This window comes from Nannobrachium achirus (assembly GCF_963921795.1).
Source record: "Nannobrachium achirus genome assembly, chromosome: 6".
Lineage (NCBI taxonomy): Eukaryota > Metazoa > Chordata > Actinopteri > Myctophiformes > Myctophidae > Nannobrachium > Nannobrachium achirus.
Genome location: NC_137815.1, coordinates 26,534,985 through 26,548,859, shown reverse-complemented (window position 1 = coordinate 26,548,859; position 13,875 = coordinate 26,534,985). Strand labels below are relative to the sequence as shown.

General features: G+C 43.5%; 1 protein-coding gene across 1 annotated transcript; it reads right to left on the bottom strand.

Moving 5' to 3' along the window:
• Window positions 1-576: 576 nt before the first annotated feature.
• LOC308286952 (somatomedin-B and thrombospondin type-1 domain-containing protein) lies at window positions 577-11,018 on the bottom strand (the record flags this gene model as incomplete). Its single annotated transcript, XM_080728074.1, has 5 exons — window positions 577-694; window positions 5,649-5,831; window positions 6,923-7,001; window positions 8,149-8,331; window positions 10,784-11,018. The coding sequence occupies 5 exons, from the start codon at window positions 11,016-11,018 to the stop codon at window positions 577-579; spliced, it is 798 nt and encodes a 265-aa protein (XP_080584200.1).
• Window positions 11,019-13,875: the final 2,857 nt, after the last annotated feature.

Here is a 13,875-nt window from a genome sequence, read left to right as displayed (position 1 = left end):
GGCACCGAGTGCTGCGCTGCGAGCTTGTAGATCTGCTATTTATGAAAAAACTGTGAAAATGTGTGCAAATCTTTGAATATATGTATTTTCAAAGCGAACGTTTGTAACAAAAATTTGGCTTCTGGAGGGTCCCTGGAACTAAATATGTTGAATGGGGGTCTGTGGCCAAATAAATATAATTTTGGGGGTCCTTCACATGAAAAGGTTTGAGAACCACTGACATAGTATAGTCTCTCAAGAACAGACCAACTGAGCTCCAGTTAAGTGAAAAGGACCTTTTCTTTGACGATGGCTGGCCAGATTGCTGACACAGAAACATAGGTTTTTCAAAACACCTTAGAAGGATTCAAAAGACACTTATAGAATCGGGTCAAAATTCAAATTTTCACGATTTTTCAAAAATAGCAGATCTACAAGCTCGCAGCTGTGAGCTTGTATATCTGCTATTTTTCAATAGTTAAAGCATAAAATAATGATACACAATAATGTGTACCCGTTCTGAATGGGTTTTAAGGGGTCCTTGGCCTGAAAACGTCGAAGACCCCTGCTGTAGACTAACAGGACATCAGAGAGGGCTCATATAAAGAGGAAGCTGTGCACCGTGGGACAGGAGCAGGAGTCCAGCCTCCCCACGCGCCTCCACACCCCCCTGCACCGGGGGTTCCCTATGGCCTGCCACTGGAGAGAGTGCCTCCTGGGGGAACCAGAGGGAGAAGCAGCAGTTAGAACAGGGGTTTTCAAAGTGGGTGACGGCCGGGGCACCCTGGGGTACCGTGACGGCAGTCCAGGGGTGCCGCGAGATAATTTGATAATATTTGGAATTTATTTGGACACTTGAAAACAAAGTTGTTTTCAGTCAGTTCTATCCAAAATGGCTATTAACGTTTTCCCTCGCAACATAATCACTAAAATATCGTCACTGTCGGGCAGAAACCTCGTATCTCCAAGTTTCAAATGTGTACGTCGTCTTTTGGTAAAGCAAAGTCCTGCTTCATCAAGACTGTCGCACAAAACTAGTGAAAACAGCAGATCTACAAGCACACAACGCCTCGCATCGCGAGGCGTTGTGTGCTTGTAGATCTTCTGTTTTCACTAGTTTATTACATTTTATAGATGATAAATACAAAACGAACGGTTTTGGACAAACAGTACAAGGTTTCCTCCCGACAACGACGATATGCTATAAATATAAGGTGCTGGGAGTGAAAATTATAATGTAGGGGTGCCTCGGATTAAAGAAAATATTTATGGGGTGCCCTGAGACAAAAAAGTTTGTGAACCCCTGAGTTAGAAGCATGTCATTCAACAGACTCTTTGCTTTATAAGCAGTGGTTCTCAACCAGTGGTCCGGGGACCACCAGTGGTCCTTGAGGGGGTCCCAGGTGGTCCCCAGCTAAATGATGGAGACTTGGTAACCAAACGGGCCCTTATATATATTCACGGGTCCATTTGGTTTCATTTTACGGTTACGCTCTCAAGAGTTAAATTATTCTTAAACATCTGCATTACTTAATTTACAGGAAGTCTACTCAATTGGAGATAGAAGAATTGTTATTTTGATCAACGTTTGGCTGTTATCTTATTCTTTCCTATGGCACCACAATACAGCATGGCAACAGGGGGTCCGGGATAGGGGGTCCTCAGAGTTACTACAGGGGGTCCTTCAAATCTTTGTGTGATAGAAACTTTTTTTCTCTTTTTTTATATCGTCCATATTCTGAGAACTTTAGCCAAGATTGGCTATTTTCGGCGAAGAGGTTTGGTGTAGAGGGGGAAAAAGAGCACACTAAGTACAGAGTAAAAGGTCAAGTTTATTAAGTATTGACGGTTCAAGTGGTTAAATATCTGAAAACACAAATTGACATGAATCCAAAATACACTGATGATTGTGCTGTAACATGGTTAAACTTTATAGAATCTGGGGGTCCCTGCTTCATCTCTCTCTCAGCTAAGGGGTCCTTGGCCCGAAAACATTGAAGACCCCTGCAGCATGGAAATGTGGACAAATTCTTATCCAAACGATAACAAAATATAAAGTGTTGGGTCTGAGAGGCTAAATCTCATCAAATGGTGGTCCGCGGCTCACATGATGCGCATGAATAATGGACCTTCATAAGACAAAGGTTGAAATCCACTGCTTTATAGCAGTGAGAAGGACACAGCCCTCCTCTGAGACAACAGAGCAAGGAGACAGAAATGGTGCCATGATCTGCCATCTTATAAAGTGAGGACCAATTATATGAATATATGGTTGAAAATGGTTGAAGTGCTCCTTTATAAGCATGCAATTCAACAGACTCTTTGTTATATCAGAAGTAAACTGATTTGTTTAATTCAGTAAAAGTTGCAATATCACAATATAAAGATACTCTGACTGTTACAGGGAAAGGGTATTCTCAATTTGACTTCAAAATGTACAGTAGGCTAACACAGTGAATTTAGTGAAAACACTAACATCAACCTTTTTTTATTTATTTTTTTTAACCTTTTTGAACATAACAAATACAAGTATAAAGTATAACATTTGGCTTAATTGGCTAATGTATGTTTTGTAATACTAATCAAATCTATCAAACTATTAAGTAAAGCTGCCAATTAATTTAAAAAAAAAGTTTGCTTTTGCAAAGTAAACTATCAAATAATGGAAATGCTCAAGTAAAATAATTCTACCTTAAAATAGTAGGCTACTCAAGTACAATTTCCACCACTGGATTATATTGAGCTGACATTGTACAATATTGCCATCTAGTGGCAGAGCCTGTATCTTCACTGAAGATGAAATAAAGGTAAAGGTATTTTGCATTTAAAGACTGGTCAGATCCACAAAAGGGGTTTGATCTTAACTTTGGTTTGTTTCTGTTGTTGTTGTTTGTTTCCTTTATTTAAATTGTTTAGATGTTATCTTATATAGAATAGATGGTATGCCTATGATCAAAAGCTTATCAGTGCCTAAAGCAACCAATAACCCTTATACAAGAGGCTAGGCACAAAGTAAATGTATTTATTGATTGCTTGGAAATGCATGTCAAATAAAATATAGGATAAATATGGAAAAAGGGGGATAGTCACAAGACTCCCAGCTGCACTTGAACAGAAGGAAGGGCCAGTAAATGCATGGTTATAAACTGATTGCATTAGATTACAGGGAAGCTAATGTGATATTGATGTTGAATTATTGATTTCCATTTCACCTAAATCAGCACAAATTCAGTGTGCAGGCTAACAGCTTCCATGCAACTGGACATTGGCTGTAGAATCTCATATTCACCTCATTTATCACGATCATTTTAAAGATACCATCTTCAAAGTGCAACGTTTTAGAATGGGGGTTTCAACTGATTGTGAAACAGCGACAAACACAACCCTGACTATAAGTCAGTGGTTCTCAACCTTTTCTGTCCGCGACCCCCAAAATAATCTTATTTGAACTGGGGACAAGCACTTGGAGACTTGAGGAATTACATTTTGTTTAAGACGGTTCTATTGTGAAAATAGCAGATCTACATGCGATCTACATGTTAACAACGCCTCACAACGTGAGGCGTTGTGAACATGTAGATCGCATGTAGATCGCATGTACTGTAGATCGCATGTAGATCGCATGTAGATGACATGTAGATTGCATGTAGATCGCCTATTTTCACAATTTCTGCCTCTAATATTTGACAATATGGAGAATGTTTAATTGTTTTATTTTAGAGGTTTTAACCCTGTAAGACCCACATTGGGATCAGATTTTGGACATATGAGGTTTGGTTGCTTTATGTAAAACAAAAACAAAAGAACAATTGTGATAGGAATAATCCCCACATACTGTACATTAGTTGCATTGAAACATGGAACACAATCGATTGATTGATCATTAAAATAAACAGGCTATGAAAATGAACACGCCCCAACCATCTGGCCACTTAACAGCCCTGTTAAGTGGCCAGATGTTAGGCGGCCAGTTGAAAAGCCCTGAAGTGAATCCAATGTGTAATGAGTATTTAATGTGTAATTTGCAGTGTAAGCATCTAAACCGGGAGTGGGCAACTTTGATGATGGAGAGGGCCACTGTATTTCCATGGTCACTCCAGAACAGTGGCGTCAGTTCCGAAAAAGCTAAGGTATGGCAACATGACTGGTGTCGACACCAGTCATGTTGCCATACCTTAAGAAGTACATTCTATTTCCCCCCGTTTACGGTTTCGTGGGCTGGATATGGCAGCGAGATGTTGTGAACTGCATACCCCTGCCATACCCAATTGACGCCCCTGTTCCAGAGGCCACATACTGTTGGACATGAACATCTTATCCCTGTATTTTAACTTTTTCGTAAATTAACGTCCTATACTTTGTCATTCCATTATGTCACACAAAAGTAGCAAAAGTAGGCAATGTACAAGCTCAAAACGTGACGCGTTTATAGATCTGATTTTTTTTTTCTTTATGAACTTAAAGTCATTGGACATGAAAAAAGAGTAAAATACAATATCATTTGAAATTAAGCTACTAATATAGACTTAAAGGAGTAGTTCACCCCCAAAATGACTTTTCTTCTATTGATTATTCACGCCATGGAGACTTGAGTTCAATAATATTTTTAGTTTTTTGTTGCAGTCCTAAGATAAAAATTTGATTGCAAGAAATTTACCCCCATTGATTCCGGATGGGACCCAAATCCATTCAGGTCCCCATCCGGAATCAATGGGGTTAAATTTACAATAATCACATTTTTGTCTTAGGAATGCAACAAATACGAAAAAATATTATTGAACTCAAGTCTCCATGGCGTGAGTAAACAAAAGTAGAAATGTCATTTTGGGGGTGAACTACTCCTTTAAGTAATTAAATCGAGTCATGTTTGCATGTTTGGAATTGGAACAGCAATCAATAATATATCAGTAGCCATATTAACCTGCTGCGGGCTGCATTAATTAAGTGAAGGTGGGGGCTGCATGTGGAACCCGGGCTGCCGGTTGCCCATGTATGATCTAAACCAGGGGTCTCAAACTCAATTTACCTTGGGGCCGCTGGAGGCAAAGTCTGGCTGAGGCTGGGCCGCAGCCTCAACGCACATGCACTAATAAAACAAATGGGTGCATGTGCACTAATTTGTTTGATTATTATACTGTAGTTTCATATCAGTCTAACAACTACTGTATCTATCTCCCCATCAGTCTTCTCAAATGTCTTTTTTATTTTTTAACACAAAATAAGATGAACAAGGACCCTGGTGTAAACAAGTTGTGTTTTATGGAACATGTACTGTACTGTTAACTGTACTTTATTATTAACTGTTTTGAGGTTCATATAAAACTCGCAGGCCCTACTAACATTAAACTTTCATATTAAGGTGGGGGCCACAAAATATCGTCTCGCGGGCCGCAATTGGCCCCCGAGCCGCCAGTTTGAGACCCCTGATCTAAACCCTTTGGGTATACATACTCTATTGTAAGATGTACTATTTTCACTATATATTTCTTTGTATCTTTTTTTTTTTTTTTTTTTACATTTCTGAAATTCTTTTCTTGACATTTTTTGAAAATTGTAAGAATTATCGTCAAAAGTGGGACAGGGAGAGAGATTTAACCGTGATCCAGACCCATTCATGAGTCTGGGCGTGGTAATAATTTGGGTAAAACTGGGCCTATATTTAGCGTTACCTGTCCTCCTCTTGCTGCTCCCCGTCTCCAGAGCAGTGTGTGTGGCCGGCAGCGAGGGCCGGGGCCTGGCACTCCACACACACGTGGTGGCCCTCCTTCAGGTACTGCATCCAGTGGGTGTGAGGCCCCAGGCTCCACTGGCAGCCTGCCGTCAGGGAGAGCAGCTGGAACTGCACACAGTACCTGCACGGGGCAAAGAGACAGGCTCTTATGTACCGGTACACACAGTCACACAGTACCTGCACGGGGCAAAGAGACAGGCTCTTATGTACACCAGTGGTTCTCAAACCTTTTCAGGCCGCGACCCCCAAACATAATCATATTTTAACTGGGGACCCCCCCCCCCCCCATCCTGACCAGCACTTAACTCTTTCTCAGCCTGATCACACTTTTACACACTTTTTCTAAATAGGTGAAATAAATGATAATGATCGGAAAAAAAACGATCGGTAGCCCTTCTCTGTCTCACCACCGGTCTAACCAATAGCATGATTCTTCTCTATGCATGAACCGGAAGTGCTTTTGATCTCTTCCGGGGGAGATTAACCTTTTCCCATAGACTTACTGTATAGATGTTAGCGTTAGCATAGCCGTTGTCCTAGCGGCTAGGCTAATGAAAAATTTTCCTTGGATTGTACACACGGAGATGATCACATGCGCCCACATAGATGTGCACGGATCGTGCACGTGAAACGCACGGGTGGAAATACGACTCGGCCAAAATCCCCACTATATGCCAATGCAGATCCAGATATTTATGGTGAGTTTATGACCGTGGGATCGAAAAAAAGAAGGAAAAAACGGCGTCCAAGAAGGAGGGGGGGCGGGTTGATGTTTATAAACATAATATCAGATCATAATACAATATTAGAAATTTCCGGCTAGTCCACAGACAAGCCCATTCTGACCAGGCTATGAAAGAGTTTTAAGAGTTGAGGCATTACATTTTGTACAAAACGGTTCTATTGTGAAAACAGCAGATCTACATGCTCACAACGCCTCGCGTTGCGAGGCGTTGTGAGCATGTAGATCGGCTATTTTCACAATTTCTGCCTCTAATATTTGACAATTTGGCCAATGTTTAATTTTTCATTTTAGAGGTGAAATGAAATTGACTTAAATTGTCATTTTAGAAACGTGCAGATATCAAGGTGAATTGATCCCATTGCATGACGGAGGACGATTTCACGATAAATGAAATCACCACGATACGATTATCGTCCCATTCCTAGTATGTATCGCTAGTTGTATGGAATGCGAGGTGCATGCATTACCCTATCACGTCATCACTTTCAGGGATGTCTCTTTTCTTCCTGGCGTTGCCATAGCCACCGGTGGTGATGAGAGCCGGGACTGCAACAAAAAAACGACACACCCCACAATAAAAACAACAACAGACCAAAACCCTCACAAAACCACAATGATACCGTCTGTGTCAGTTGGAAACTTCATTATGTCCAAAACTGTTACTTTTCAAGATTCTAATTCAAACGTAGCAAAAGTAGCAGATCGGCAAGCTCGAAACCAGGGGTGGACTGGGTATCTGGCATAGCGGGCATAATCTGGCATTGTGGCATACCGGGCACATGCCAAGTGGGCCGACTATACTACTAGTGGGCCAGTCGGCCAGTGGGCCCAAAAAACTAATCTGTATACCGGCCTAGTAGCCCAATCACAGGCTACTGTGGCCCCTTGTAGATCTTCTATGTTCGATTTGTGCCGGCTGTGGTGGGCCGGTCTTGGCCAAAATGCCAGGGGGGTGAAATTATGTCCCAGTCAAGCCCTGCTCAAAACACGTTATGAGCTTGAAGATACGGTACTAGTTATGTTTTTGTGTGACGCTGATCTTTTCAGGATGAAATATCGTCGCTATCGGGGCAGAAACCTCTTAGGCAGCGTACACACAGTTAAAGCACCTCTCCTGTGCTTCTAAAGGGAAACACACACCGGACGCGGAGGCGGCGCGGAGGCGGCGCGGAGGCGGCGTGTCAAAACATACGCCCACATTATTTTCAATGAACTAACCCACACTGGCGGTGGCAGATGTGCGTTTGTGAGCAGTGGTGGCTGAGTGGTTAGTGTCCATACCTAGGACTCCGGAGGCCCCAGAGGTCGCAGGTACGATTCCCCGCTCCAGCTATCACTGCTCCCCACCCCTTGCGCTTCTTGTGGGCAGCACTGGGTTCAGCTGGGTTAAGCTGAAAAAAGCAGCTGGGTTGGACTGCAATATCTGAATTTCCCTCGCGGGAGGAGTAGGTAACTATCATCATTATCTATCGTAGGCGCAGGTCTGCCGCCGCTCCGATACGCTGCTGTTCTATTTTTCCAGTGCTGCTGCAAGGTGAAAATGTTCTCCCCACCGGGGGAAATGGATGAACCACGCCCAGTTGGTGTTATCACGCGGTACTTCACGCGCGTCAATACCGCGACGCTGCGCCTGCGTCCGGCGTGCGTTCCCCTTAAAGGAGAGGTGAACTTGTTGATGTTTTGGCTCTCTCACCCAGAGCGTTGCTGCAGTGTCGCTGGTACTCCACACAGCCGGCCTGCTCCTCCAGGTGGGGGCAGGGCTTGCCTCCGTTGAGGGGCTCCTGGCGGACCACCCTGCTCCGCCTCCGCACCGCCGCCTTGCAGGGCTCCGCACAGCCGGACCACTCTGTCCACTCACTCACCACACAGGACACCGCTGTAGAGCCATGGGAGAAGCACTCACATGTTTTACTTGAGGTCAAAGTATCAATACCAGTAAGACTCCCTAATCGGGAGATAAGCGACCGTCAGGTTGCAGCATGATTTTAGGCCAAAATGTGTAGGAGCAGTGTCCAAAAATGTGTTTGAAAAAATCGGCCTGATCTTGGCACTATATGGGACAGATCCATGTTGATGACATGAGTGACATACTGTGTAGCGATTTGCGTGATTTTAGGGCAAAATCTGTAGGAGTAGTGTCCAAAAATGTGTTTTAAAAAATCAGCCTGAAGGTGGCGCTAAACGGGACAGATCCATGTTGATGACATTAGTGTAGAGCAAGTGTGTACCGATTTGCGTGATTTTAGGGCAAAATTTGTAGGAGCAGTGTCCAAAAATGTGTTTGAAAAGGTCGGCCTGATGGTGGCGCTATATGGGACAGATCCATGTTGATGACATGAGTGTAGACATACTGTGTAGTGATTTGCGTGATTTTAGGGCCAAATCTGTAGGAGTAGTGTCCAAAAATGTGGTTTAAAAAAATCAGCCTGAAGGTGTCGCTAAATGGGACAAATCCATGTTGATGAGATGAGTGTAGATCTACTGTGTACCGATTTGCGTGATTTTAGGGGAAAAATTGTAGGAGCAGTGTCCAAAAATGTGTTTTGCAAGAATCGGCCTCATGGTGGCGCTAGAAGAGGGCCATGTGAGAAGTGGCGCTGGGTGAAGTGGAGGTTGTGGTTTGGCAGGCAAGGAGTGTGTGTGCAAAATTTGGCATGGATCGGGGCAACGGTTGCGGAGATATGAGCAGGGCAAAAGTGTGACTGACAGACAGACGGACATACAGCCGGTGGAGGTTTTGATAGTAAGTGCGACCTGACGGTCGCAACCACAATGTGTATTCACTCTGTGAATGTACAGATGTGACACTTGAGAACAAAGTCATGCCATCGGAACATTGACAGTGAGAAAGGAGGGCATTTTCCAAGGTGTTGTTATGTAAATGCTATTCAGTTTCTGTGATGAAAAGTGTCAAAAAGTGCCGTTTGTTTTCAGTAACAAAAGAGAAGAATGAGCAGGACTTAACAGTGAAAAGAACCTTGAAAAACAAGTATTTCGAGAAACAAATGCAGGAAAAGTACAGGAAATGCTGAAGTTTTGAAATGTCACATCTGTAGAAGTCCCATATTCAAAATGCACTTGAGTAAAAAGGGCAAACGTATCGGCATCAAAATAAGTACCGAAAGTGACAGTACTCATTGCGCACGTTCAAGTTCAATTAACGAATGAACTATTAATGAATCTTTTGAAAATAGCTGAGCTTGTAGATCTGCTGTTTTCAAATGGTTGAAATACACAAAGCTGAAGTGGTTAATGTGTTTTGAAGCCCTGAGTGCATGAGTAGTTAGTTGAGTAGGTTTAGTTTAATTTTTTTAAATCTTCTTTCGTCTGATTTCAATCAGAGGTTGTCACAGCGGATCATCAGTTTCCCTCTGGTTCTTTTTTGAGCGGTGGTTACACCGTCTCCTATACGTGGCCATGTGTGTATAAGTGTGTGCGTGCGTGTCTGTCTGTATGTAGCCTGCAGTACCTTTTCTGACCACACATGTTAAGGGAGGGGCGCTGTTGTTCAGGCCAGCCAGCCAGGCACACTCACATTCACACATACACTTACGCACGCACGCACGCACACACACACGCAGCCTCCACCGCTCAGTTCACACGAGTGTGATTTTTCATTATCTTCCTCCTGCCACCTGCATCCATAAACCTCCTATCTGACCTTCCTCCACCTGGCAGTTTCATCTTCAATATCCATCTCCTCCCATCTTTTCGTAAGCGTCTGCCACCGTTTCCAAGCCATGCAGCATGGCTGGTCTCACTACCGTCCTATACATCGTCCCTCTCAGTGAGAGTTTCGTCAACAAAATAAAAACTAGCCGATCTACAAGCTCACAACGCGTCGCAGCGCTATTTTCAGCACGCAACCAAGTGTAAAATCATTCATTACGATGCCATTAAGGCCTACCAAAAAAACATTTCAGTTGACTAAATCAACTGTAGATTTCGTCAACTAAAATCTTATAATATTTAGTCAACTAAAATTAGACTAAAACTAAAACTTTTTAGGTGACTAAATTATGACTAAAACTAAAATACATTTTATTCAAAAGACTATGACTAAAACTAAATCAAAATTTGGTGTCAAAAACAACACTGCACTCTTGGCTGGTACCCTTCTGTCACGATTCACTCCTGACACTTTCCTCCATCCGTTCCGCCCTGAACATCTCGCTAGTTTTGCATTGTTCATTTTAGTTTTCATTCTTTTTTTTTCGAACTATACATGTAACGAAAAACAAAGAAATCCCCCCTTTTAGTTTTAGTCTTTAGTTGTAGTCGATGGATGAACACAGTTAATAGCAACAGGCTGATCTTTACGTGTTTACCTGGGCAGGCCAGCTCGTAGTCGTGGCAGCAGTCCAGGGTGGAGCCACAGGCCTGGTCGCAGTAGCAGGTCCCGTAGGAGCGGTCCGCTCTCCATCCCTTGCTGACGCAGGCCGCGTCCCGACCGGGGCAGCACAGGCCCGCCTGGCCACAACCTGCCTCGCACGGACCCACCGACAACAGCAGCAGTGACAAACTCGCAGAGAGAGAAATCACCCTGAAAAGAGCTGGCATCATGATGATGACTGGGTGCCCCCCACAAATCCACCCCAGTCCTAATGACACTGCACTGTGATGCTGTTAATCCGTGCAGTGCAGTTAATTAGTTATTATTGTGGAAAGGGAAATAGACGACGACTGTGGGATGTCTCCATTTGTCTGTGTTGTCAGTGGTGGTGTGACCATGTGCCGGTTTTTACGTGTGCATTCCATCAGTGGTTATTCATGCCTCTCTTCAGCTGTGTCAACTCTGTACCTCTTAAAGGGACAGTTTCACCCAGAGACTGACACCCACCCCGGGCCTGGATTGAACCACATTATGACCAGCGTCAGTGGTGTAAAGTAACTAAGTACGTGTACTCAGGTAGTACTTACTTTTTTGTCTTAAGTATTTACAATTTTCAATACTTTTAGCCCACTACATCTCTGAGGAAAATATTGTACTTTTACCCCACTGCAATAATATGAAAACTACTAGTTACTTGGTAGATTTGAATTATTAGTACAAAACACACTAACCACTTCAGCCGCATATATATTTCGGCCATTTGAAAATTGAAGATTTTCACCAAAAGGCCATTTTAGAAGTTTCAGTCCCTGCCTCTCTAACATTCTCTGCACGTCCCTGGATGTCAATGCTTTTGCACTTTTACTGGAATAAATGTTGATGAATCAGACTTGGAACAGATCTGTTTCTACATTGCATTACAACTGACACTTTTACTTAGGTAAAAAAATGCGAACCCTTTTTCCACTATTGTATCAAGTAATTGTACCACAGAATATTAGTTGATTTGGAGCATTGTCTGACAACAGCCTACGTGAGGTAGCAGAGAGTGCAGGTCCAGCTCCTCTTGCAGCACTAATGTGCAGAATGAACAGGCTATTTGCTTTGCGGCGGCGTGGCCCTCCTCCAGAGCCCTGATGTGTTCCTAAACATGTGAAAAGAGGCCGGGGATTAATCAAACTGGCAATGCTGCGCTCAATCATGCAGAAACAACAACACTGTGTGGACAGTGAGAGGCGGTGCACGCGCGCATGCACGCATGCACGCACGCACGCACGCAGACCTCCACCCCAACCCAATAGAGTGTGTGTGTGTGTGTGTGTGTGTGTGTGTGTGTGTGTGTGTGTGTGTGTGTGTGTGTGTGTGTGTGTGTGTGTGTGTGCGCGCGCAAGGGAGAGAGGGGTCAAAGAGATAATGGGGGGAAGGGGGAGAGGAGAGAGCGAGACGGGATGGGAGAGAAGGGAGAGAAAGCAAGAGACAGAAAGAAACAGAGAGAGAGACACACACACACACACACACACACACACACACACACACACACACACACACACACACACACACACACACACACACAGATACAGAGAGAGAGGATCTTGGAGCGTGGACATGACTGCTGCTGTGCCTCTTCCTCTCAGCACACGGTTCTACAACACTGTGCCCCCCTGTGCATTGTGGGAATTGTATAGCTGGCAGAGAGGCCATGGCGCATCCATTTACTGCTCCAGTGCACATGCAGCCTGTCATGTCTAGATGCACACACCCACTGCCACATGCAATGAACAACCCAAATAATAGTATGCCGTGAACGCTATAAATGCACACACTTCACTTGCCACATGTATGCACGCAGCCACATCAGCTCTTCTCGGATGGTCACCACAGGAATATGCCAATAGTCAGCAGAATGCAGACCATCAAGCCATTGTGTACTTGAGTACGATCGGAGCCTCTCCCTCCGCTATATCGTCGTTGTCGGGACAAAACCTTGTATATCCAAAACCATTTGTTTTGCATTTATCATTTTAAAAATGATTTAGACTAGTGAAAACAGCCGATCTACAAGCACACAACGCCTCGCACTGCGAGGCGTTGTGTGCTTGTAGATCTGCTGTTTTCACTACTTTTGTGCGACGGCCTTGTCTGATGAAGCAGGGCTTTACTTTGCAAAAGAACGTACACATTTGAAACTTGGAGATACGTGGTTTCCCGACAACGACGATATACTAGCTATGAGATGAGGTTCCGCATAGTAGGGAATGTGGCACCAGCAAAATGTAACGATTGTTACCTTTTCCGCCAACCGTATCCGAAAAGTAAAAGTGGGCCCATAGTGCTCCCTGCTCTCAGATGTTTGACATTTTCATGGAAAAGAAACTTTAAGCAGCAGGTTGAAACAAGCGTTAAAAATCGCTTATTTAGTCTTGTGCCACATGTATGCATGTAGTGAACAGTCAAATGCACACACTACCACATGTACTGTATGCATGCTGCATGCAGTGAACAGCCTGGCCCTGTTCATCCCAAATCCAGTCCTAATCTGATTTGATTTGTGGCCTATATTCAGAATGGAGTAGCATTGTTTTATGCAGTCTGAACAACAGCAAAAAAATATGGAAACATTCCATGATTCCAAGATTTTTTGCTAATCAGATTTTAACCTTTGTTCAGACTGCATGCAACCAATCTGACTGCAATCTGGATAGTAGGAAATCAGATTTGGGCCTGTCTGAATCAGTCTGAACTGGGCCTTACACACTGCCAAATGTAGGCTACATCACGAACAGTGGGTCGGGACTCGGGACCCATTTGCGGGTCGCATTTCATTTTTCATGAATACTTTTCAAAGGTATTTTGTAAGTCATCTCATGAATAAATATAAATACAATCTAAGAAATTCCATAAATTAGAAAACAATGGTTAAGTAGTAGTTAAAATAGCAGATTTACAAGCACAATTTACACGGCACCATTTTCACTAGTTTAGGTCCTAGGCAAAGTTTAACGTCTAATTTCTCTTTTGGGTCTCGAGTTAAAATGTTTGAGTGAACAGTCTAAATACACACTCTGCCAGTGCCACATGTATGCACGC